The 26,861-nt window shown below is 46.6% G+C and overlaps 1 protein-coding gene across 1 annotated transcript in view; it reads right to left on the bottom strand.

Annotated features, from left to right (window-relative positions):
- The window catches only part of DISC1 (DISC1 scaffold protein), a 274,150-nt gene that overhangs the window by 136,071 nt on the left and 111,218 nt on the right, over window positions 1–26,861 (bottom strand). Inside the window, exons 6-7 of the mRNA XM_054576751.1 lie at window positions 26,756–26,858; window positions 13,948–14,136 (exon numbers count right to left, since the gene is read on the bottom strand). Of these exons, the coding sequence (XP_054432726.1) occupies window positions 13,948–14,136; window positions 26,756–26,858 (292 nt within the window). The remainder of the gene's footprint in view (window positions 1–13,947; window positions 14,137–26,755; window positions 26,859–26,861) is intronic.

Genomic DNA, 26,861 nt, shown 5'->3' with positions numbered 1-26,861 from the left:
GGAGTTATCGCCTACCCTCTGGTCTAAGGTTGACTTTATTAGTTAATTAGCAGCTCTGCGCAGCCACGGAGCTGCCTCGGGTTCCCACCTGAACGGTACTGAAGGGACACAGTTAAAGCTGTGACGTGAACAAGGTTTTCACTGGTGTTGCCATAAACACCCTCTAGGGAGGTTTTCTGAAAAGAAGCCATGTTTAACTCAGCCAAGAGCGCAAGGGAAGAAGTCAGGGAGAGAATATTCAGTGGCCAACTCCCTCTCTGAGACGGAACACTTAGAAAGGCATTGAAAACGCTTGCTCATTTGTAAGTGTGAACAGCAGGACACACCAACAGACGCTGCGCAGTCAGCTGGGTCACTGGGGTGCAGCCCGGGGAGGAGGCCCGGGCAAGGGGCTGCCACCCCCTCTCCAGCTCCTGGGGGTGGGGGGCGGGGGGCCATGCAGCGCGGGGTGAAGGCAGGGCCGGAGGAGTGACTTGCACCCGGCTGATGGCAGTGACTGGACCTTGGGCCCAACCTCAAGAACCCTGAGCCTAGTCAGTGATAACAACCGTAAACGGTAATTTAACAATAGAGATAATAAGAACATCAACCTCATAGGGCGGTTGGCAGGTTAAATGAGATAAGGCAGGTAATGCATGCGATAAATGAGCTATAAATTTTAGAGTTTTTTAAACTTTTTTTTCATTTACACAGAGTAAATTTTACTGGGTTTTTTTGTGTGTATTTTTTTGTTTTTCGGTGTACAGCTCCACGGTTTTAACCCATAATGGATTGATTCTTGTGACCATCACCACAGATGGGACACAAAACAATTCCAACATCCCCCAAAATCCCCCTGTGCTGCCTTTCATGGCCAGACCCTTCCCAGCTCTGACACCCGGTCCCTCTGGGTCTGTCTTCCCAGAGTGTCATAAAAACGCATCCTACAGGAGAACGCCTTGGAGTCTGGCCTCTTTGATCCCACCTAACGCATCCGAGATGCACCCAAGTTGTGTGTACGAACAGCTTGTTCCCTTTCATTGCTGAGTAGCATTCTACAGTGTGGACGGACCACATTCATCCACCAAAGGACACTGGGCTTTTCTTCCTATTTCCCTAAGTACGGTGGGCTTTCTTCTCGCCACTGGGGTAGCAGGGCTATTAGAATGGTTTATTCCTCTCTCCCTATCATTCACAATTAAGACAGGTCATTTTTAATAGTAAAAATAATGAAAATCAATTCATTAGCACCTTGAGGGGCGCGGACTAATTCCTTGCCTCTGGCAAATCCGACACAAATCCTTGCAAATGGGCGGAGGCCACTCAGCTCACATCCAAAAACGGCCTGGCAGAGGCGGCTCCTGCAGTGTCTGCGTTCCACCAACGCAGGCGGAAATGACAGGTTAAACTGTTTTAATTTTTTTAATGTAATACTCATTGTATTTTTTCCATTACCATTTAGTCCCATTAGGCCCCCCTCCCCCCAGCAATCAGCACCCTGTTGGCCATGCCCGTGAGTCCTTTTTCCTTTTTGCTCAACGCCCCCACCCCCTAACCTCCCCTTTCCGCTAGCTGTCATCAGCTCTCCGTCTAGGAGTCTCTCTACCAGACTAATTTTTTAAGTTAAGCCTTTTAATAACAGCAAATGGCAACAATCAGATGTTTCATGGGCCACAGAATCTTCTCCATTATTTTCCCAAGTAAGGAATTTCAAAACTATAGAGAACATGTGTGTGCACGGATGAACCCAACGCTTTCTTATCCCTCTTTCCTATCCATTATAAATGCCCGTGAATTCTGAAAGCTTGAATAAAGAAGTTTTAGCCTCTCATAATTCAGAACAAACAGCTTGGGGAATAAAAGAAAGAATAAAGGGTAGAGGAAGGAAGGGAGGGAGCGGGGAGGGAGGGGAAGAAAGGGAGGGAGGGAGAGAGAAAGGAAGGAAGGAAATGAAAGAGTTTGCATACGTAGAAATACATTAGTATCTCAACTCTGGCGACCTAATTTGCTGCTCCCAAGCCAGACTAAGAAGCATTTTCCGTGGCCACTGCTCCCACATCACGCCTCAGGTCCCCAGAACTGCCTGCAAGCTCCAACAAAGACTCACCCCTCTCCGAGCGCCACGAGCCCACCTGCCCTGGACTCACGCCCCCTCCTCGGCTCCTCCCTGTCCCTTCATCAGAGTCCCTACGTGGAGAATTAAACACAATGCTGTTCCCATGCTGAATGCAGACCATCAATTTTTTAACTAAGGCAGAAAAAAGATCACAAACTCTGTCTGGATGCCAAATTGCTCTAATCCAACGTTTTCGGGGCCCCATTGCGTCATGCCTCAGGGAAGGAAAATGACCTCACGTAATTTGGTCATTGAGAATGCAGAGGAGAATTTGCTTTAGAAGTTTCCATTTCTACGTCCATATTATCACCTAAGGCCAAATAGCAGGCATGTGACGTGTTTGGTAATTAGATGCGAACAGGTGCCCTTTGGGATAAGAAGTCTCGTGTCTTGCCCTGTGTTTGCACACGAGTGCCCCGACATGCTTCACACAGACGGCCGTGAGCTGGTTTCTGTACCTAACAGAGCTTGGCAAGACGAGATGGCCTTCCTAATTGCCATCATGAGAACCATGACCGCAAGTGGCTTTGAAACATATGGTAAACTTCATTATGCTAAAGTATAATAGCTTCTACTTTGGGGCTCATGATGAATATTAATGTCAGGACTTCTGAGAAAAATGTGCTCCAAATTTCATATGGTACAAAACCCTCTCGATACCAAAGAGGGCATTTGCTTATAGTCTTCAGGCTTCTTCGGAGACGCTACTGCATGAAACACAGCAAAGTGGAATGAATAATCATGGAACAGTAAGGGAAAGGTAATGATCACCTTCCTGGTATCAGGCCAAGCCCCCGGCAGGGCAAGGACAAAGAGACGCTGACTATAAATACAGGTACAGGAGACCCGGAACGCTGGTACAGGAGAGTCCGGGCGGTCTGCGGCCAGAGGACGTGCTGACCTGAGCTCCCAGGGCCCCCTCCTGGGGAGGCTTTGCATCCTTCATCCAGAGCCCGCGGAGATCATGGGAAGTTTAGGGGGACAGAGGGGGCAGCCAGGGCTAAGCGGAGAAGGATGCAGGGAGGAGGCGCAAGGGTAGGGAAGGGTCTGGGACATTCCGAAGGTGGAGGAAAGAAGCCAGACAAGAACACAGAAGCTGATAGGGAGCAGCAAACGGCCATGGGAAGACGTGGTGGGAGAATCTCCTGCCCAACAGCTGCAACAGGCAGGACGGTGCTTTCACGGAGCCCGAGTCCTAGCAATTTATTATGAGGACACATAATCAGGGGAAAGCGATCTGTGGCTTAACACCCAACGCTGCTCACTGTCGATGGAGGGAAGGGGAGCGAGTGCCGCAAAGCCAGCCGCTCTCCCTGAAAAGCCGGTGACAGTTTAAAAGGTCGACAGGTCTGGCATTCTTCCAGGACAGGGACGCCCTTTATCTCCCACGCTCTGTCACTCTCTCCCCAAGCTACAGCTTCGGCGGCTGCGCGCCACCAACAGACACACTGTCCGCCAGCCCAGGAAGCGGCTGCTGGCTTTGGAAGAAAAACATTCCTATGGGCAGGCGCTGTTTCTTTAATGGATCTATTGAAGAAAATTGGGAATTTTTTTTAAAAAGGCCAAAGACAGTGAAGTGTTAAACATGCAGATAAAGTCAGACAACGGCCATGAAACCACACACCTCTCTCAGCTTCTGCATTTTAATCATGGGGAAAATGTGCATTATTACCTTCCAAGATTTATTATAAACTGTCAGGTTGGTTTATTACAGTCCCAACGGCAGTAGTCTCCTATCTGTCACAGGTGTTTGAAAGGCCAGGCCTAATGAGCATTAGCTCACACAGTGGCGACACGCCGCCTTTACTCAAGAAGACCTATCTCTGTTGTCGCTTCTTAAGTCATTTGTACCCTACTGTCTTAAGAAGTTTCAAATTCATTCTGAACGGTGAACTGTTATCTCAACATGTTATCATTATTTATAAAGAACCTTTTTGTGGCCTACTATTAATCAGGATAATTGGGTTAATTTCACACACACACACAAATAGGAACAGAAGATATATAATAACCATATTATATAAAGATGAAAAGAACTCAAAAATGAAAAAAGTACATGGGTAATACACAATGAAAAAAATTATAAAGGTACAAAAAGTAGCACGTTCAACCTCTCTATTAGTCAAATGCATGCAAAAGTGAGGAACGAAATAAACACTTTATTGTTGTTATTATACTAATAATTTTAAAAGAAATAATAGCCAGTATTGGTAGTATCAATTAAACTGGTACAATCCTTTTGAAAGTCAATTTACATCATGTACCGAGCCATATAACTGATTATGCTCTTAGGCCCAGTAATTCCATACTAGCCCGTTTATCAGAAAGGAATTCATAGCATGAATAACATCATTAAATACATCAAAATAAGGGGCTTGGTACATAAATAGTGGCATGTTGACTCTAGGAATACCATAAAGATCATAAACGACAAATCAGAATGACACGGTGCCACCGGGAATCGTAAGTGTGCGAGGAGGCGTGTAGCCCTGGAGCCAGATGGGCCCGAGTCGCCTCCCGGCTCCTGGCCGCCAGCTGCAGCTCCCCGGGCTCGCGGAGCCTGTTTGCGCCTGTGTAGCACAGGGAGGATAAGCTGACCTCAGCAGATCGGCTGGAGGACTGAGAGAGGCGACGCTTCCATCGCTGTGGCAGAAGGCTAGGGGCGGAGGGACGAGGACAGTGCCGTCCACACTCTGGGTGCAGCGCCGGGAAACCCACCCCGGCTCCAGGCACTGAGAAGCAACGAAAAATGAAACCAGGGGCTCCGCTGGGGAAGGTGTCTATGGGACAATTTTTGTTCAGTTTTAAAAATGGGTTTTCTCCTTGTGATAAACAATATGATCGTCTTTGTGGAATAAATTAAAAATGGAAAAACAACTACTGGAGTAAGTTCAGCAATTTTATGAGCTCCAACTTCAGAGGGTTCTTGTATAGTCTAAAGGAAAATTTACTTCGCCTCCAAGCGTTAACTCATTCTCAGGATTCCAGGCCACAGGGGAGTTTCAGAGTTAGGGGACCTGCTCAGGGCAGACGTGGAGTTTGGTATGCAGCCTCTACTGTTCCTCAGTCTCAGCGCGGGGAGGGGAGGGCATGGAATGGGGTTGGGAGAAGGGCAAACAGACATTTGCCAAGTTGTAATTGTCTTGCCAATACAACTGGGACATGTGGACCAAAGTCAAGTGCTGGGACAGAGAGAATAAAATACAAGCTCAAGATTTCGGTCACATTGTCTGAGCCACATCAGGCTTCCCTTCTTTAAGTACATGCTGAAATCATAAAATAGCTGCATGTGTTCTTTCTTGGGGAAGAGTAATATAATATTTAGGGATACATGAAGTGTAACACATAGAAAAAGGGGATGTTCAAAATAGGCTAAAGTAACCAGAAGTTCAACATCATTTTGGCAAGTGAAAAGAGAATTAAAAGGTTTGGTTATAATTAAATCTGAAAGCAAAGTACACAATCTGTCATTAATGACTTATAAAGACTTTGGAAAGCATAATGTCAAAATAAAAATAAAATTACATTCCATAACTATGTGAGGATGCGAAATATGAACATACCTGGTTTAAGAGTTTTAATGATGTCAAGTCAGTAGATCTTGAAGCAACTCTTGATGGCTTCTGCTCGCCATGCTATAAATGTTAAACTGTCGTGCAATGACTAAGGACTGTCTACCCACAGTGATCCAACCCTCCCCGACTATATAAAAATCTGGGGGGAAAATGGATGAGGCAGAATGGCCACCCCGAAACACAAAAGTACAGCGGGCCTCCAAGGCAGCAAAGCACTCAGAGCAAGAAACATTTATCATCGTGCCCTCTCCTTTACAAGAGCTAAGAAAACCTGAAAAATCAAATTAACAACAAATGATAATCTCTCAAATAAATCGTGTCTCTCCTGGGTTGCTAAACATATGGCCGCTTCAAAGTGGAGGAAGTCCGCAGCGCAAATGGCAGGAAGCCATCAGTCAGGGCACGGCCAACGAGGAAAACAAGGTATTTCTTACAAAATTAATCATTGAAAAAACTGACAGCATAAAGATGTCATAGTTAGCACCAGTCAAATAAGTGCTGCAAAACCTCACAAAATTGAACTTGATTTAAAAAAAAAAAACTGTCTTAATTCTTCAAAGCCCTGCATTATAGAATATTTTAAATGGTGTTTTATTTAAAGATCAAACATTCACTCAAAAGAAGCTTAGAAAGATGGCCATCAAATTTTGCAAGTTGAATGAGTATCTTGTAATCAATAGGGACAACATGTTAGTAAATTCTTGTAGGCAAACAGGGCTGGTAGTAACTCTCTACCAGAAACTCAGGAGAGTGTATCAATCTCCTTATTAATGGATGTATATTTATAGGGCTACAAAGGGAAGCAGTGATATTTAAGCATTTTAAAATAGGAAGCAGAACTATCAACAGGCCTTTGAAAATATATCAAAAAATTATTTAAAGTTAACAAACGTATACCCAAGTCAATTGCCATAGTTCAACTTCTTTCTCATTTGGTATAGTATGCTAAGTCCTTCTTGGTCACCCTTCAACAATAAAGGATTTGGGTTTTAACAAAAACGAACGGGCGATTGTCTTAAGTGTGCTAGAACCTCCTATCAACTTAAATGATCCACCTGGTATAATAAAATTGCAGATAAGTGGATCATCATTTCAGGCATCAATATAAAGAGTGTACTTAGAAATTTCAAAAATGAATAAAACCTCTCCTTTCAGGACACCAACATCAATGAGATGATTTTTTTGTGGGCTGGAGTAAGAGCCTAAGAACAAAAAGGAAAGCAATCAACATCTGTCACTGAAGAGGAAGTGACAGCGCACGGGAATCATTCCTTCCTTTCAAAGAACACGTTCGATCCATTGCAGCTACAGCTGGCCTCTGCACACAGCGAGAGGCCAGCGAATCACGCGGAATATCTGCAATGAAGAGCCACGGAAGAAGAAATCCTAAAACAATGCCTTTTTAAACCCATAAGGATCCATATAGGAGATAATATGAGTAAGACCATTAAGTTCTACTAATTCCAATTACATTCTAATTTTCACAACAATAATGACACATTTTCAAATCATAAGATACCACTGACGTTGTTGAATAAGGAGGTACTGCTCCCACCCAGAAACATTTGAAAACAGGGGAAGGAGGAAGAACTGCACAAAAACCAGAGACCAGGGTGTGAACCGTTCTGCAGCACATGGTACAGTCCATGCGACGAGTAATCCGTTTGCCCAACCTCGGCACGTGGGCTGTCCGCTAAAAATCATGCAGGCCCACCCACCTCCATTCTCAGCTTATCTCGGGGCGGGGGGGCGGGTGTGTGTGTGTGTGTGTGTGTGTGTGTGCCCACACGCAAATGCTGTCAAAAGCCCAGAGTCCAAATGACTTGCAGAAAGAGTAGGATAGACATTGGTTGCCAAGAACGATCCACAACGCAGGCCGTCTGTCAAAGACTTAAGAGCCACATATACCCTCCCTATTACACAGAACCAAGCTCCTGCTCCAGATTAGCGTGTCAAAAACGGCCCACTGCCACTGGGTATGAAATCCAGTTCAAATCCTCATTGTGTTTCCCCCTAGCGGCTGTGCGACGGAAGCATCCTTAGTTAAGGAAGCACAGGAAGCAAACAGAGAAGGAAGTAACAACAGCAAGGACTTCTAAAAAAAATTACACGGATAAAAACAGGGGGGAGGAGATCAGAAATAGCTGAGTGAGAAAAAAAATGAACAAAGTTGGACAAAATCATGGGAATTCAAGATCAGAGGGAACTAGATGAAAAGGTGGCCCAGTAGCCTCAGGGTCTGCCTGATTAATTCTGGACCAGGAAGTCCTCGCAGGGTGCCTGGCATATTGTAAGTGCTCAATAAATGCTTACTGAAATGATGGATGGACAGATGGATGAAAAAGAAACTTAGAGATCTGGTTCTGCTGCGCTTACATGTAGCAACTGAGAAGCAGAGAAACTTCAGTGACTTACTAAGATCGCTCATTCATCAAACTTCAGATATGCCAGGTGCTACGCAGATGGGCAGACAACAGAACCGAAGCTACATTGGGGCCCCCCACAGCCTATATAGGCCTTCTGCACTCGTGTGGAGATGTCTCCCAAAATAACTGTCACGGTTATTTAAAAAAAGAGGAAGAAGGTTAACTGCAAATTTCAGGCTTCGAAATTCACAGGCAAAAGTGGCTGACGAGAAATAACCATACTAACAGTGGCACAAGGATACTTTTGGAAAGAAAAACCATGGAAATTAAAAATGCAGATATGTATTTAACTGGGATCCTAATAAAATAATAAATCAAAGACTAAATGCTGAGATGTGAAAGCTCAGCTGACAAGAAAGGATTTTGAAATTTTTTCAAAGTTTTCCTCCAAAAGTTTGCATTACATATATTTTTTCATATACACAAAGGTTTCCAGTTGAGAAAGGCAGGCACAAACAGCTCCCATATAGCATGTAAGTTCCCGCACAAAGAGAACCTGCAACTCTCATCTGGTTCTAAGACCAAGAGTGTGGTCCTTCGTCATCGAGAGCTCTGTCACTCTCTGGCCCACAGGCCAAGGTGTCCACAGGGCAGGCTGTCATCAAAGCTCAAAGGAAAGAAGTGACATCGGTGACTCTGCAGAATATGACCTCGAGCCATCATTCAGGTTCTGAGTCTCCGCTGCGAATCACGTCATGTCGCGGGAAGATTCCATATTTAACCCTAATTAGCCAGAGCTCTCACAAATTCAGTTCCATGGTGTGATACGTTAACTTCATCTTCTTAAACTTTGAGCAAACTTTGAATGACTCTCTTAAGAATTTGCTGGGCTCTGGCCATGCGGCTCAGTGGGTTGGCGCATCATCCCATAAACCGAAAGGTCACAGGGTCAATTCCTGATCAGGGCACATGCCCAGGTTGTGGGGTGGGTCTGTGACAGGCAACCTATCGATGTTTCTCGCCCTCTCTCTCCCTCCCTTCCCTTCTCTCTAAAATTAACAAGCATGTCCTTAGGTGAGAATTTTTTAAAAATCTGCTGAAAAACCAGATGTTTTGTGTGGGGAAAAAAGATACATACCCACAGATCTGACGTTTGCGTCTCAGTCTATCCATCATGAACCTTGTCTTTGAAAGTATCCCTCAACTTTCCCCCCAGAGAGGGATGGTAACAGACACAGGAAAAGTACATTGGCCTTTGTTATAAGTCATGAGGACCTTCTAGTATGCTTTCAAAAAAAAAAAACTATCTAAGAATTCCTGAAAACCCTGTGCCTTAAGCTGCTTTCAGGAAGGACTAATGCTGCTTCAACTGCCTCTCCGTTCTGGCCTCTAGGAAGCTCATTATTACATCATATTCTCAACCAACATAATTAACACCTGTCATTAGCACCTCCTTCTGTCCCAATGTTTAAGTTTTTTATTTGTAAAATAAATAAAGAGAGAGAGATGGGAGAAGGGAGGGAGAAAGAGAGGGAGGGAAATATCAAGGTGTGGTTGCCTCTCGTGTACCCCTTACTGGGGACCTGACCCACAACCCAGGCATGTGCCCCAGCTAGGAATCAAACTGGTGACCCTTTGGTTCGCAGGCCAGTGCTCAATCCACTGAGCCATACCAGCCAGGGCTATATCTTTTACATATACATATATATATTTTTTTCCAGTTCTCTATTTCTTCCACCCACAAAAAAAAAGACACACAAGTTTTATTCTTCTGGTCTAATTTTCTTGGAAATCACTTTTAAATACACCTGGTAAATGTGGAAAGAGAATCAGTTCCTAGATATGTGAAACTTGAAACACACAATCTCTCAACTGAAAGCCTTTTCTAACTAGGTGTGAGGTGGCTTCTGAAAGAAGCTTCACTCGTGGAATTCAGAGCTAAAGACGCTAATATCTCACACTGGAGGGCATCACACTTACTTCTACTAGCTATTGAAAGCTCAAAAATTACCAAGTCGTCCAAAAACAAGAGCAGGATTGTGTCAGCGTGGACATACGGCCCTTCTAACCTAAAGCAAGAGGTAGCTACCGGCCCTAAACCCTAACTCACAAGTGGACTCCTCTCCAGCTTGATTACTCCTGGACTGCCTGCCACTTCCTCCTCACTCCCTGGGAAGCAAATGAGTTTAAGCTGGACACAGCCAGCCATCGCTCCCAGAAAAAATGGAACCCTGCTCTTTGATATTTTCACCAACAATCCTTTAACATCTTTTAAGCATCTTCTGCTGGGTTCCTGGCAGTTCACTGGGTCACAGACCCAGTCAGGTTTTTGAGCTACATCCATAGTATTTTTCTTGGAGGGCAGGAGGCAGAAAGTGGGGAAATGCATTAACATGCTAATGATGTCCTATTTAAAATTCTAGCCCTGATTATTCTGTGATTAAATCTCTCCCCTTGATGTCTGCTTCCTTTATATCTGAGTTCCAGTGCAAAATCAACAACATTAGTAAAGTACAATACAGGTTACCTGCAAGGGATGGAAATCGGGTCAATCTCAGAGCTGCCTTTTTTCTGCAAAGCAGATGAAGCAAAAAAGTTTCCCTTAAAAAAAAAAAGTTGAAATCCACAATAATTAAAGGTTTACAGTGAATTTCCATATGCATTCAAGGGTTGAAAGATAGATTGGGCTTTTGATTTTATTTCACTGCACTTAAAATTGCTCAGAGTTCAAACATGTCCTCCCGACGTCTCAAGAAACAGCTGATACGGATTAAAGCAGAACCCTTTCTCTCTGCTTCACAACGACGGGCCTTGCTGTGACAGAAGCTGACGGATCCAGTGCCGATCTCTGGGTCCCTTTGCCCACGAGCACTTCGGCCTATTTCAGTCCCTTTCATCACCCTGTTCTACCTACTGACACCCCACTCGGAATGTCCCGCCTCAGACAGCTCAAGCGCCTTCCGTGAAAGACTATCAAGCTTATCGCTGCTCTCATTAAATTGGAAAATAAATTTTTGAATTTTTTAAAAAAGAAGATCCAAGGAATGGGTCTGTAATTAAAAATAAAAAGAATATCCGGTCCCCGGAAACAAACAAATGTTTATGGTATATTTACCATTTCTAAGGACACCATGATGGACACCACAGTGACACCAGTGAAACATGAGAAACGCGCTCTGCCCTCAACGGACTTCCCGCACTTTGCCGTGTGCGACGTGCACCCACGTTTTTGTGCGCATTATACACAGGGTTGGTATACCCATTCTTACACCCATGGTATGTAATCATTATACCGATGTATAATGCGCATCCTTATTTTTCCCTCAAAAATTTGGGCAAAAAAAGCATGCATTTTTCATAGGAAAATACAGAACAATCTAGCCAGAGACACAAGGTACAGGGTACTGTCAGTGATCCAAAGCAAGTCCACCGTGATGAGCAAGCATCCCAGGCACACTTCCCGTCACGAGGCGGCTCCCTGGTACCCGAGGAACCCTGCAAACTCCCTGAGACTGGGCTGCGCCACCTGCTGTAGAAACAGAACCCCTGGCTGGGCCTGGGCATCCGTGAGGCGGGGTCAGCCATCTCAGCCCAAACGTCACACGCGGAGGGGCACAGACGGGCAAAACAGGAGAGCCGGGGGCCCTGGTCTTCCTGGAGTCACTCATCCACCCTGAGCTCCCCCTTCCTCCCGAAAGCTGCGTTCTACAGCCATTGCTGGACACCAAAGTCTGTTGTTAAGCCCGACGACACAGAGCTCGTTTCCTAAACAGCCTTATTTCAAAAGGTTTTGTGTGAGATTAAAAGGAGTCCACTCGTGGTATACAAACGCCTATGCCTCCTAGTCCTTTGTATTTGCTCAACTTGGTTAGACTTGAGAGCACTCTCAGAATGTTCAACTCTCAAAACCCAACAAAGAACAGCGTACAGACGTTGGCCTAGTTTTACTGTCTTTCAAGAGATAAAAGCTTTACCTAACGAAGGAATTCATTATTTACTTATTTATTTGCCCCCTCGCCCACTCTCACCACGCCAAGGATATTCATTTGGTTCAGCCCCAGCCAAGCCCCCTCTGACTGCTTAAAAATTACCTCCAGGCAAAAGCGTGGGGAAAGGGTAGCTGATCCAGCAGAATCCAAGCACAAGACCCAGAACGCCTTCACCACAGTGCAGAGCCTTCTGCAATTTAGAGGCCTCCATGCTAACAACCCCTCGTTCCGTCCGTTTATTTATGTTTTATTCATCATTTTCAAAATAGTTAGCGAAGTGACAATGACGAGACTCAAACAATACGGTGCGGCTCTTTTTAATTTAAAAAGAGAGACAGTAATGGCTTTCGAGAGCCCAACTGTTCAAATGAAAATGTTGCTGTATTCCATTTGTCTAAATTGGTTCACATCTTCTTTATTCTTAGAGTATATTCTTCATTTTGTGCCAAAATTTGTATGGTGAAGATATGTGAAATTTCATCATTTTCCTTGTTTATCCAATTTTTAAAAGTTGGTAGCAAAAATGTATTAAAAATATACAATGCTCCTTCCTATGGTCTCTTAGACCATAGGTCATCTTGGGGGAGTGTGCTGCTCCTCCTCAGTACTGTAGTTATAGACCAAGGCTCAAATGCACAGTCTCTCGTTACACATTTGACAAAAACAAGGCTGGGGAGAAAGAGAAAAATTTTTTTAAAAAAGAAGCTCTCGGAGCCAACATAAGGGTGCCCATCGCTAAAAAGACAAGGTAACAATGAGCGCCCTAACTCTGCAAAGAAGCCTCTATAAAATTTGGCAAGCCTTTCAGAAGAATTTGCTTCCTAGTTAAATGACACACCTAATTTCTGCTGGCTGATTTCAAATCTAGCTACCTAATATCCCCCACCTTTTCTTACTTCTTTTGCAATAAGCCTACTTTGTAAATATAGTCGCTATTGGTATGTGTGTCTTTCATTTTCCTGACAAACAACATTTATGCAGGGACCCTGATATGCTGCGTGTAACCTCTGCCCTCCAGGAACCTGGAGTTCCCAGGGAAAATACAAGGGCATGTACCTACATACACACACACCCTTTGTAAGTTCCCTCATTTAATCTATACCACCTTTTCAAACTACATGGTAGATATTATTCTTCTCATTTTGCTGGTAAAGAAACAGATGCTAACATCTAATATATTTTAAATCTGGATTTGCTTCTTATGATTTCATTCGGCATATTAGAAACCAAATCATCATAAATTCTTTCCTTTTTTTTTTAAGACGTAAGTTTTTCACTTAATCAATTTGGACTGAACTGGCGTCTTCTGAGACCATCCCTCAGGGAGCAAACCTCAAGATGCCCTGGGTCGATGTTAATAATGGGAGCGGGGGGAGAACAGGAGGACATGAACCCCCCACGAGCAGCTGCCTTGGCTGAGGCCGCCCTGGCGTCTCCCACATCCTCCTGGGAAAGAGGCTCCCAGCAAAGCTCCCCCAGGGAAGAGCGCTTCACGGTCTTTTCTCGGTTCTCTCAGCATCAGCCTGCTTTCGTCTGTGACTGTTCGTGCCAGAAAACAGAGCCAAGGAACAAAAGGAAGATAACTGTCAAACAGAGAGAACTCTCAAGGCCCGTGCCAAGGGAGAGACTGCTCCAAACAATCACAAGGCCATTAGCAAATCCAGGGAGAGGAGGGGGAAGAAGACAGAAAAAGGAAAAAAGGACAAAGGACGTCACATGTGATGCACAACAAAAGCTGCCAAGAAATTCTACCCCATCAGCCAAGGCTTCTGCCAAAAAAAGAAAACCGTCCAAGAGAAGTGCGGTGTGGCCCAGGCCGCCCTGCACAGTGATGTCCACGTGAAGCCCAGAGTGACCTGCCTGGCCACTCCACACAATAAATCTCATACATACGTCACCAGGCAACACTTGGGACTTCTTACCGTGGGCTGTTTTCCCATGGTCCAGGTCCCTTCGCAGCCGGCTGTAATCTTCCCGAACGCTCCCCAGCTTCCGGACGTTCCTGGAGCTCAGCAGCGACAGCTTGTGGAGCAGCCCCTCCAGACCTTCCCTCTCAGAGGTCAAGGACCTGATCTCCTCCGTGAGCTCCTTAGCTGTTCCGAAATGGTGGCCTGCAACGCGATGCGGAGAGAAGGAGGGAAAACGAGTTTACAGCATCCACACACGAAGAAGGTTCAGCAACAGTAACGAGCACTAACGGTGGGTAAAGGGGGAGAACTTTGCAACAGACAGGCCTCTGTGGAGGAAGCTAGAAGGACTCCGACCATCCCCCTTGAGCTGGACATCCACCAGTCTCTTTACCGCCCTATTCTTGGGAGGTCTGTTTTGAGGCTTCCAACGGCCAATTCATGCCAGACAAGCCCCGTGGTATCAGGACGTTCAAATAGCAAGTGCCAAAGAGGTGAAATATGATGTCAGATGGAAAGGGCCTGGGCCTGGCATCCAGGAGAGACGTAAATTCAAATCCTAGCCCCCTGTTACTCTGAGTGGCGCGCCGAATGACCTTGAGCAGAGAATGCACCATATGTCATTTCCGGCAAACTTCTTACAAAACGTGAGTGCGCCTGCTTCCTAAGTGACTGCAAGAGTAACTATGCAACTCTGCAAAGCACTGAGCAAGTATATGGCACAACAAATTTAGCAAAGTTGAAGGATACAAAGTCAATATACAAAAATCAATTTGTATGTGTAAGTATGGGCAGCAAACAATTGGAAGATGAATTTTTTTTACATATCATATATGAAATATTTTAAACATCAAAATACCTGTGGATAAAATTTAAAGATACGTGTGTAAGATGTCTACACAGAAAACCATTTTAAAACTTGAGAGAAATTAAAAAAAACAAATAATGAGAAAGATATACTATATATGCATACATTGAAAAACTGAATTCAGATTTCCATTTTCCTCAAATGGATCGATTGATTCAATGTAATTCTAATCAAAATCTCATGTGGGTCTTTGGTAGAAATTGCCAAGCTTATACTAAAATGTGAAAGAAAATGCAAACACCTAGTTAGCCCAAAACAATTCTCGAAAGGTAGAGCAGAATAAGAAGACATTCACTATTTGAATGTGAACTAACACTGAAGCTACCGCACATCAGGACAGAATGGCACTGGCATAGGAATAAATAGACAACCAGGTCAACAGAAAGGGAGAGGCAGTCCAGACGCAGACCTCGCTCACACAGTCAACTGATTTTCAACCGAAGTGCCCCAGCAAGTCAATGAGGAAAAGAGCGTATTTTCAACAAATGATACTGGAACCTCAGCTACTTCAATGGGGGAAACATTAACCTTGACCTACACCTCAAACTATACACAAAATGTAATTAGAGATGAATCACAGACCTAACTATAGAAGCAAAAACTATAAAGCTTCTAGAAGAAAATATAAGGGAATCTTTCTTTGATTTGGGAGTAGGCGAAAATTTTGGATAAGACACAGAAAACATTAACTATAAAAGAAAAAAATGGATAAATGGACTTCATCTAAATTTAAACACCTCTACTCATCAAAACTAAATGCCATTAAGAAAATGAATAAGGAAGCCTCAGACTGGGAGAAAATACCCACAATACATATAAGTGACAAAGGACTAGAATCCTACACTCAATAACTGAAACACAACCCTTTTGGAAAGTGGGCAAAAGATTTAACAGGCACTTTACAAAGCGAGATATACAAATGGCTGACAAGCATATGAAAAAGTGTCATTGACCAGTTGTCACCAGAACAATGCTAATTAAAGCTATAGAGAATCCACGACAAAACCATTTGAATGGCTCACATGCACTAGACTGAAACTCTACTTGGCAAGGATGTGGAGCACTCAGAACTTTCAGTCACCCCGGGAGTGTAAAATGGTGCAACCAGTTTCTCGTGAAGTTAAACATAGGCACCTATCCTTCAATCCATCAATTCCACGTCTCAGTATTTACCCATGAGAAATGAAAACACAATCAAAAATGTGCCCGGATGTTCATAGTGGCTTTACTCATGACAGCCCCAAACTGGCAACAACCCACGTGTCCATCAAGACGAGAACATGCACCAACAGTGAAGTGTCCACACGGTGGAAGAGTGTTCGGCAAGAGAAAGGTGCCAACTCTTCAGACACATGGTAACGTGGAAATATCTAGAAAAAGAAAACACACAAAAGAATGCACACCACATGATTCCACTGCTATAGGTTCTAGAACAGGCAACACTCATCCATGGGAAAAGTGGCCGGAACAGAGCTGTCTGGGGAAGGGGTGGGGGGCCTTGTGACCGCTGGGAAGGAGCACAGGGTGATGTTTCTGGGGTGAAGAAAATACCTTGATAGGGTTGCTGATACCACACGTTCAAAATTCATAGAACTAGACACTCAAGACCTGCACATTCCACTGGATATGGTCATTACCTCAATAAAAAAGGAAAAACACAGGGTTGCGCAAAAGTAGGTTTACAGCTGTTTATATGGAAAATGATATAAATAACAGTACAACAATAAATGCTGTGTTTTGGGTATTCGCAAATGTAAACCTCCTTTTGTGTCATGCTGTATATTGGGGAAATTTGAAATATGAAAACTTTAGCATAAACTAATAAATATATCACACTCATGAGAGCTCCATGGGAGTTTATTATAGCCGTGGTCCCCATAGGAGCTACACACACCTTTTCTCCTTAAAATCTCGCTACGACCCTGGGAGGGAGGTAGTGCCTCACACTATTCTAAGATGTGCTTGTTTGAAACACGGTAACATCTCTGATCTGGGGACGTGTCTAACAATCACTGTTAGCCAGGGGGTAGTCTGAACAAACTTGTTATTATGTGACTGTTATTCTTGGTGGCCTGGCTGACTGTCCACACCATTTAAGGGCCATTTCAGTCCTGGGTGCTGCTGAAACCCTTCTGCTGGCATGGGCTTGTAAGATCGCAAAAACCCGTGCATCTAAAACCTGAAGAACAGTGTAAGGGCCTTGGCAGAAAATTCCCCAGGAAAGAGCACTTTAGTCTTGGAGGAGAAACAGCTGGCACCACCGACAGCTTCACGGATTCAAAGGATGGTCACGTGGAACAACAGGGGCCTCGGCTATTTGGAGCCGAAACATGTTTCAGAGCTCAGACTCTGAATATGAGGACATTTTAGAAAAACTTCAACCCATCCGTTTTCTTTACATTTTCCTTTTCAAAGAGCGACATGTGCTTTTTAAAACAGCCCAAAGGCATCTAAAAGAACTATTTCAACAAGTATAAAACAGAAAGTCTAAGCCACAGAAAGCACTGACCATCGTTTAATAGATAGCAACTTTTTTCTTAGTAGTATGTAAAATAATAGTGGTGCATTTTATGTTCACTGAAATACATGTTGTTATCTCTACAGTCAAGAAAACTGAAATCTAGAGAAGTAAATATCCTGCTGAAGCTTAGATAGTAATAAAATACAGGGCAAGCTTCCAACTTAAACAAAACTCCTCTTAAGTACTAAACCACGATGTTTACTCATTATTATTACTATTATTATTATTTAATAGGCACATTTCAATCTGATATAAATATGGGAAAGGCTACAGATGTTCTCCCACTCCCAGGGCACTCTGAACACCCAGCTGGTATCACCTCTGTCCCTGACAACCCGTTTCCGATTCTGCGATTACCTAAATGTCTTGAGACTCTATTTATTGTCTATCACGTCGTGGGAAAGTGCAGAAAGGAGCGAGGCAAAGCCCTGCTTCCCAGAAGGTTACCATTAAATGAAGGGGAGGAGATTATAGCAAGAAAGAAGCCAACATGCACTAGGGGAGCTTGGGGAGGAGAGATTGTTCCAGAGGGGGAGGGGGAGGCAGGTTCCATGAGGGAAGAATTCGAGTTGCCAAAAGAGAGCTATGAAGCCTGGGGAGAGAGCAAAGAGCCCTGTCTTCAGCGGGTGGGAGGAGGCGCGTGGCTGAGGGGAGACCACCCTGACAAGAAGGGCCTCCTAGCACCGGGGGGCCGCGAAGGCCAAGCTGGCAGGTTTGGACCCTCTGAGGAGAAACAAAGTCCTGACGGGGGTGTGGACAGGACTTCCACCACCTCTGTGTTACAATAGAAATGCACGAAGACGTTTCCCAGATCTGTGATTTCTATCCTGAACAATGACCAAGTTCGGGCGGCTGTGGGGGAGCCCCAGTGGGGTGACCTGCCCTGCTCTCCGGAGGTCTTGGGGGGAACCCCACCGACTCCCACAGGGGTGACTGTCTCCCTCTGGGCAGGGCAGACAGAAGCACCGTGTCCTGCCTTCCAACGTCCCTCCTCCGCCGGGGCTCAGGCAGCCTCAGCCCTTCTGCTGGACCCCGTTTTCCAGCGTGAGATTTAACACCAGCTGCGCCCCCCAAGACCAGGCCAAGTGCGTCACAGTGCGCAACCTCCTCCTGAGAAGAGTTCAGGCAGAACAGGCCTCTCAAACAAACCGGAAGGGACCACCGACAGCGAGGGCCTGCGCCGAAGGTCTGCTGGAGACGCCGCCTCAGACCCGCCTGCGGCTCGTCGCAAGCCCGCAGCCATGAGCTGTCGTGAATTAAATCCTGGGTCCCCTCCTGGAGCCAACCGAGTATGGCTTGGGAAAATGCACAGTGACAGACGTGGAAGTGTTACACACACAGAATGAGCCGAATTCCCAAAAAGACAGTTAATATCAAAACTGCAAGTCGTGACAAAGTGCTACGCTGCCCTTGGTTAATATTTCATACGCCGTTTGGCCTCGGTTCCAGGCCTGCGAGGTAAATCTCGCTGCTGGCTGACTCTGGCCAAGAGCTCCGTGATGGGAATTCAGAAAAGCATAAACGCTGATCCCTGAAGAGAGTCCCATCAGTGGCCCGGTGACCCCAATCTCCTTCGCTCTAATGGGCCCTTTCCTCAGTGCCACAGGAGGATCGCTATGGAGACGGATGGCCCGCCTCTGCCACCGCACTGCAGAGCTGCAGGCCGACTCCCAGCAAGAGGAGTGCACCTGAGCGTCCACTCAGAGCTTTTTCAAAGCACCTGTCAAAATATTTTATTCTATAAATAACACAATTAAAAACCTCTAGGTGTACACTGAAGCCGAAGCTGCTTTTACCCACCCTGCTGTTTCTAACTTTATCCTCAGCCTCTGAGTTTACGTATTTACCCCCACCCGCCCACACACTTCACAGTATCTCAGGTCATTCACTGAGGCCATTAACTGAGAGCCTGATTTTACGGATTACAGGCTCTTGTTATATGAATTGTCTCACTTAGTCTTTGCAACAATCCAGGAAGAGGGTCTTCTCAGGATTGTCCTTGATTTCCAGGTGAGGAAACTGGGACCCAGACAGTGACCAGCCCAAGGTCACCAAGGGCATCCCACGTGAGGTCACTGAACTTGAACTTCGTTCTTCCAACCTTGCATTAGGTGTTTATTGCACCAAATGCAGCTCAATGAGCAACTGGGCCAAGTGGCCATGAGTCACCTACAAAGTTATGGAGCAGCAGGGAACTGGGGAACCCTGTGCGCAGGTGGGCTGTTTCCCTTGCCGTCCCCAGGGCTCACTGCGCCCTCGCCTGGGGGGACGCCACCCTCACAGTACTTGCCTGGGCCACAAGACGTTCCCACTTGCAAAGATCCTCCTGAGATTGCCTGCTTTTCCCTACCCAAATTTCAGCGATACTTCTTGACTGGGAGAAAAATGAAGCCAGTACTGAAAATCATGAAACCCCACAAATAATAAGAGAGTCCTGCCTCTTTTTCCACAATGCCAGACCTTCCGAGGCACACCAAGCTCCAGCCACGTGGCGAGGCCCGGCGGCACCCTCCTGGTGCGGGGACTCCCCCAGGGATGCCCGGGCACCTGCGGGGGGCTGGGCAAGCTGCACCGAAGCAACGAATGAGCGCAGCCACCGCCCGCCCTGGCCCCCACGGCTCCTTCCCACGGAGCCTCCTTACAGCTGGAATTCACCATCTTCTCTCAGCTTTAGCTCCTGCTTTCAGTCACCGTAATTTCCTGAGACAGCAAACAGCATTTTCTTGGACCGAGCCCCATGACTGGTTTTGCACACCAAGCATTGTAGACCATCACTTACTTCATAGAGAAGATAAGGGAAGAATAATGCTGGGAAACAGAGGATTAAAAACTTAGACTGCCTCTAACAGTCTGAGAAAACGTGGTGCTTGGTGAATATACAAACACAAGAGGCCGGATCACAGATAGAAAGAGGACTCTGACCCACGATCTATAGCAACCTCCTCAGGGAGCCAGCCGCGCGCGTCTGCAATAACCAGGCCAGGAAGCGGGCCTGCTGTTCCTCCCAGGAGGCCAGGCTGCGTCTCCAGTAACAACTCAGGAAGCCAAACATCGCTTCCCTAACAATTGGTCAAAATGGCCATGGCTGCTTAATAACTGACAGCTTCCCTAATTGTTGTCCCTGCTTCCCACTGAGCACCAGCCAGAGCGAGCCAGACACGTTCCCCATGAAACCACACAGGATGCCCTCATTAGCGGCTTCTTGCTTCCCCGGGACGGCAGCCTCCAACCAGCACACCTGGAAGCTTCCTTCGGTCCACTGCACAGCTCCCTCACTCCTCTGCCTGCCGCTGGGTCTCTGCCAAAAAGCAGGTGACAGTGGCGGACTCTCCCGCTGTCGAGGGCTCTGAGCGCCAGCAGCCTCTGCTTCTTCTCATGGGTGGGGCAGCACGCATTTCCACAGGGCCAGACATCTCCTTTGAAAAAATCTTTACTGAGCCTCTCATCTCCTCCAGCCATTGACCCAAATCATGGACATTTTTAGAGAGAAGCAAATGCTCTGTGCTTATCTAGGAAATCTAGTTTATTTCTAGAATTTTCTTAGTTCCCCCAAAATCATAAGCTAAGAAAGAAGAATTCAGGCTGCCATTTAGACACATATGCCTGCAACTAATGCATTTTAGATGTAGATAATTTTATCCTCTATAAAGAGAAAGTCAAATTGGGCAGAGCCATCTTTTTTAAAAAAAATGGCTCGGAGTGCCAGAGACATCTTGACAATGCTATTTAAGAATAAATGACTAAATAAACAAAATGAAAAGACAGCCTACCCAATGGAACAAGATGGTTACCAATGATACATCGGATAAGGGGTTAATATCCAAACTACATAAAGAACTCATACACCTTAACATCAAAAAAATCTAATTAAAAAATGAGCAGAAGACCAGAATAGGCAGTTCTGCCAAAAAGGCATACAGATAACCAATAGATATATATATAGATGCTCAAAGTCACTAATCATCACAGAAATGCAAATTAAAAAAACAATGAGCTGTCACCTCACACCTCTTTGAATGGCCATTATCAATACCTCAGCAAACAACAAGCATTGGTGAGGATGTGGAGAAAAAGGAACCCTCATGCACTGTTGGTGGGAACGCAAGTTGGTGCAGCCACTATGAAAGACAGTACAGAGTTTTCTCAAAAAACTAAAAACAGAACTACCTTACGACCCAGCAATTCTGCTCCTGGGTAGTTATCTGAAGAAACCCAGAACACTAACCTGAAAAGATACCTGCGCCCCCACGTTCACTGCAGCATTACTTACAATTGCCAAAATAGGGAATTTTGCAAAATAGGGAATAGGGAAAATGAGCACCTCGTGCTCATCAATAGATGATGTGGCAAAGAAGATGCGGTGCATAGATTCAATGGAATGTCACTTGGCCATAAAAAGCATGAAAGGTTAAAATTCACGACATATGGACGGCCCTGGAAAACATGCTACGTGAAATAAGTCAGGTACCATGCAATTGCACCATATGTAGACTCTAAAGAACAAAATCAATGATCGAACAAAACCGAAACAGACTCCTAAAAATGCAGAGAACAAACTGATGGTTGCCAGGTGGGAGGAGGCTGGGTGGAGGCTGGGTGAAAAAGGTCAGAGCGTTAAGAAGGAGGAATCGGCGGTTACAGAACAGTCACAAGGATGGAACGAACGTACAGCTGAGGGAACACAGTAATATGGTCCTAACTAAGCACAGAGCCAGGTGGGTACTAGACTTATCGGGGGGATCACTACATAAGTTATATAAATGTCTATGCTGTACACCTGAAACTAATGTAACGCTGAATGTCAACCGCAGCTAAAAAATAAAAAAAGAGTAAATGATTACCTGAACTGTTTATTTTCTGAAAACAGGCAACAGAAGGCATGTGGGAAAGAAAACATACTACAGACTGAGGAGACACCTGAAGGACGCATGGAAATAATAAGTCCTGGGGATGAGCCATCCATAAATGAGGCTCCTTTAAAAAATAAAATTACTCTTGTTGACTGTCTCTTGAGTGCCAGACATCAGGCAAAGTGCAAGAAAAACAGAGCAGGGTGACGCAACAGATGGACCGGATCGCTGACAGCGGAGGACTCGGGTGCGGGAGGCTGGAGCTAGAAGCGCAGGCGCCTTGTCAGCACCGGTGGCTCGGAGGCCAGGCACCGGTCCCTGACCCGCGGGGAGCGGAAGGGGCCAGGGGGCGGCAGGCCCCGTGCCAGGCCATGGCTGCGCTGCCAGTCAGGCTGGGGAGCCCAGATGGAGGCGGAGCCCGGGCCGGAGCTGCAGCCCGTCCAGGACTGCGTCGCAGCGGCAGCGCCGACCCAGAGTCCAAGGCCAAATCCGCGCCAGAGGCCGGTGGCAGGCAGGACGGATGCTAGTCGCTGAGTCATAAACGTGGGTTATCACCCCATAAATATGTTCTGTTTCTTGGCAGGCAAAGTCCTGGGAACGGGAGGAGGGGTGAGGAGGCCACAGCTGCGACTGGGCTCAAACGCGAGCGCTCCTCACCGGAGGCCACTCAGCTGTTGGCAGGACCTAGGACAGTTCCAGAGGAGCCAGGCCCGCACTTCCGGTGTTGACATCTTAGCCACAGAACCCGTCAGCCATACACCCGCCGCTGGCGCCGTGGAAGGCTCCGAGCCCATCCCCTCCCTCTGCGCCCAGGGGCCGACAGCTTAGTGAGGGGCCATGGCAGTCAAGGCCTGGGATGGGGCAGAGTTCCCGGCGAGGGCAGCAAAGTAGTGAAGGGGCCCCTGTGCAGGCTCAGCTCCCTGGCTCGAGCGCCTCGTGAGGCCTCTGCTCTCATTTCATTTCCAGGAGGGCAGGTCACCCAGGTGGGCTGGGGCTGCCTCCTGGGGAAAGAGGCCTCTTAACCTGGACCCAGAAAATCCACGGCGAGGCCCAAGGGCCAGGCCCCGAAGTGGGCAGTTAGGTCAGCCCTGCCCCAGGCCTCGGGGAGACGAGCTTCTCCTTGCTCGTCTCGCTGGGCGGGAGCTAGCCGTGACAGCGGCCAGACCTCCAGGGTGAGGGTTGATAAATGGCCTGGGGAGGGGACTCGGCAGGATTCTGTGCTTTTGAACTCAGCCCTGAAAGCAGGAGGGACAAAGGAATCCTTACCACCAAGGAGCGTCCACCCTCGTTCAGTGGGCAGGAGGCTGCAGAGTCATGTGGGGCCAAAGCCAGCACGTGACGCGAAATTAACCGGAGGTAGAAGTCACCACGTCCTTTTGCTACTGGTGCACTAGCCAGGAACCTTCAGCTGTAAGTGACAGCTGGCCAAGGGGTCACCTCCTGGCCAGGTGGTCTCCCACTCATTTTGGAAACTGAGTCCTAACAAGGCACAGTGATCGGCTTCTGTCCTGTTTGCTCTCACTCTCAGGGAACCTGGCCTGGGGAAATCAGCCGCATGTCATGAGCGGCTCTACGACAGGGCCAGGGGCGGGAGCTTGGCCGACGGCCGTAGCCCCACCCCACACCAGGACAGTCCCTGGGCTGGAGCCGCCCCCGACGCTGCATCTAGACCCCTTGCCCTCAGGGACTGTGTGATATAATCAATGTTTGTTGCCTCAAGATAAGTTTGGGGGAACTGACCTCACATTAACAGAGACGCATGCCAGTTTCTGCATCGAGGCCTTCAGGAATAAGGAACTTCCATTTCCGGGGTCTTGGGGCACCCTGAGAACTTAGCAGCCATGCTGTAGGGAAGCCCGGCTGGCAGCAGTGAGGCTCGCAGCGACGGGAGCCAACAGAGCGACCAACCTGCCAGCCAAATGCACACATGACCTTGGACGTGGAGTCTCTAGCCCAGTCGAGCCCCCCCAAGCTGTGTCTGCCAGGATGTACATTCACGGGAAAAATAAATGACTGGTGGCGTTTTAAGTCACTAAGCCTTGAGGTTGGTCTCCTATGCAGCCATCAATAAGGTGAGCAGATTTTGGTATCTAAGAGTGAAGTGCTGCTGGAACAAACCCCTTAAGTCCAAGGCATCAGCTCTGGCTGGTGTGGCTCAGTGGATTGAGCGCTGGCCTGTGAACCAAAGGGTCACCAGTTCGATTCACAGTCAGGGCACATGCCTGGGTTGCAGGCCAGGTCCCTAGTGTGGAACATGCAAAAAGCAACCACACACTGATGTTTCTCTCCCTCTTTCTCCCTCCACTCCCTTTTGTCTAAAAATAAATAAGTAAAATCTTCTAAAGAAGAACCCAAGGCATTGGCACTGGGACCAGGTAGAAGCTGAACAGGCCTCTGTGAAGGCTCGAAGGGGAGCAAGAAAAGTATCACTAGCAGCTGGATAAAAGGGGACCCACATAATGTGGTGACAGAAAGTCTGGAAACATAGTCAACTGAGGTCTCAGAGAAAAGAGTTCTTGATGAAGTTCATCGTGTAGCCAAGGAGATTCCAGGCAGAATACAGAAGCGCCCACTGGCTTCTGGTCGCTGCCTGTGATAAACTGCAAGGGGAGAGAGGGCCGTTAAAGAATACTGTGTTCAACGTAAAGAAGGTAGGACTTGCTGAGTCCGAAAATAAAACCGTTTCTTATTCTTAGTCTCTACAGCTATAGCCAATGATTCTGAAATTAAGAAAAGGCCTCATTCCATTGACCAAATCCAGGATGGGAGATGAATCATAGAAACTTTCAGACAGACAGACAAAAGGCCCCATACAGACTCAAGGGCTTCCCTTAGGATCTTCATTCACTGGGGCTTCTAAGAATGTCAAGGGCGTGGCCTCCAACCCTTGACAAAGAAACAGCCTCCTCCTGGGAAGCAGGCTTGTCGTCCTTGTGGCTTCTGCCTAATGAAGTGAGGCTTTGCTGTTCTGAGGGTACTGAAGCAGGCCCACCAGGATCCTAAGGGAAGCACCTTTTCCTCCCTCAGGCCCTCCCTGCTGTGGGGTGCAGCACGAAAGGAAACGGAAATCACACCTTACGCAGAAGTTACAAGAGAATGATGACCTCCCCTCTGCCAGCCCCACCCCTGGGGAGATATCTGTTGATTGGAAGGCCCATCGCCAAGGGCCTAAAGGAGTAATCCGGAAGCAGGGAGGTCGCAAGGTGAGCCCCCAGTCCAGTCAACTTGGGACTCGCCGATTTCCCCAGCTGAGGGAAGAGCTCCACAGAAAACCGAGGCCCGTCATGCAATCCGCCAGCCTAAGACATTTTCCTGCGGTTCTGAAAAAGATTATTCACATCTGAGCGAGGGCTATTTCTGCTGCCTGAATGATCTATCTCCTCCCTCGGGCTTAATAGAGACACAGCCACCTGTATTCCCGGGGAAGATGTATTGACTGAGAAAGGCAAAGCCCTAACTCAGAAGCAAGGCTGTGTTCACGCTTCTTTTTTTTCTCTCAGCAAATGAGGCTATAATTCCAAGTAAATGGCACGAGAAGCTGTTAAGAGCCAAGCCCCCCATTCCCATTTCGATGTTCTCCTGGTTGTAAATAATCCGCGCGACTGCGCCAGGAACTCAATTGCTCGTTAGCTGCCAACATTACTTGTTTAATGATCTGAGGAGCAGAAGCTGCCAATTATTGTATTGCTTCTTAAAATGCCATTTAAAACCCATACATGTAATTATTATACCTTTTTGCTAAATTTTGATGATTCTTCTGAAGCTGATGAGCTGTGGGTTCATCCAACCTATAAAACTCAGAGAGTACTTGAGGGTGTCATTACACATCTGGGTTAAATAGCCACATGTCACCCCTGGACTCTTGCCCCGATCTGCCACCTCTTAGTAACTGAGTGAACTCCACCCAAGGGCATAGCCCAGGGCCTCAGTCTCCCCACCTGTTCCTTCAGATCCTCAATCCGTGTCTCTCCCACCAACTCAATGTAGTTGGTGTAAAAATAAAATAATGTAATACAGAGGAATGTTTAAAAGTACTGTTCAAGTGACAGGGTGAGACACTATTTTCAGAAACTCATGTTTTCAACCTACCAATTAATGTAGTAATGTATCCCTTAATAATTACCAGATGAAGGAGGGATTATGATCCGTTGAGAATCTCCAAAAAGTTATAATGTATGACTAGACCGTTAAACTGGGCGCCTCACCTTGTCTCCTGTTATTGCTGCTCCCACTAGAGGAAGGGGTTGATCACATCCAACAATCCTCATTGAGCATCTATAGATACAGGATGCTACAGAAACACCAGCTAGAATGATGAAGCACACACAGCGCGTCTAGTCTTCAAGAAACAGGAAGTGGAGGTCCAAAATAGGGTACCTACACAGATGCGCATGTGTACGTTTAGGACTCTTACCCATCCCTTTATAAGGAGACCATGGATTTTAGTGAAACTCCCCAGAAAAGCTCTGCAGTGTCTGAGGGTGACGCAAGTCACAGGCAGAATGCCCATCAGGGACAAAACTTGGATGGTGGCTGTCATCAGTCCACTTCAACTGCTTCGATGTCTCCTCTATTTCCAGTTACCTGAGACGGCGAGCATTTTGGCTTCAAGTAGTGCCGACATCTGCGTTTCAATTTCGTTAACTTTCTTCCTCAGAGTGCTGCACAGCTTCTCGGTCCTGCACACCTA

This window comes from Pteronotus mesoamericanus, unplaced genomic scaffold (genome assembly GCF_021234165.1).
Source record: "Pteronotus mesoamericanus isolate MK-2021 breed Mesoamerican mustached bat unplaced genomic scaffold, CSHL_Meso_final contig_347, whole genome shotgun sequence".
NCBI lineage: Eukaryota > Metazoa > Chordata > Mammalia > Chiroptera > Mormoopidae > Pteronotus > Pteronotus mesoamericanus.
Note: the sequence above shows the minus strand (reverse complement) of the source record. Positions and strands in the feature narration are given on the sequence as shown.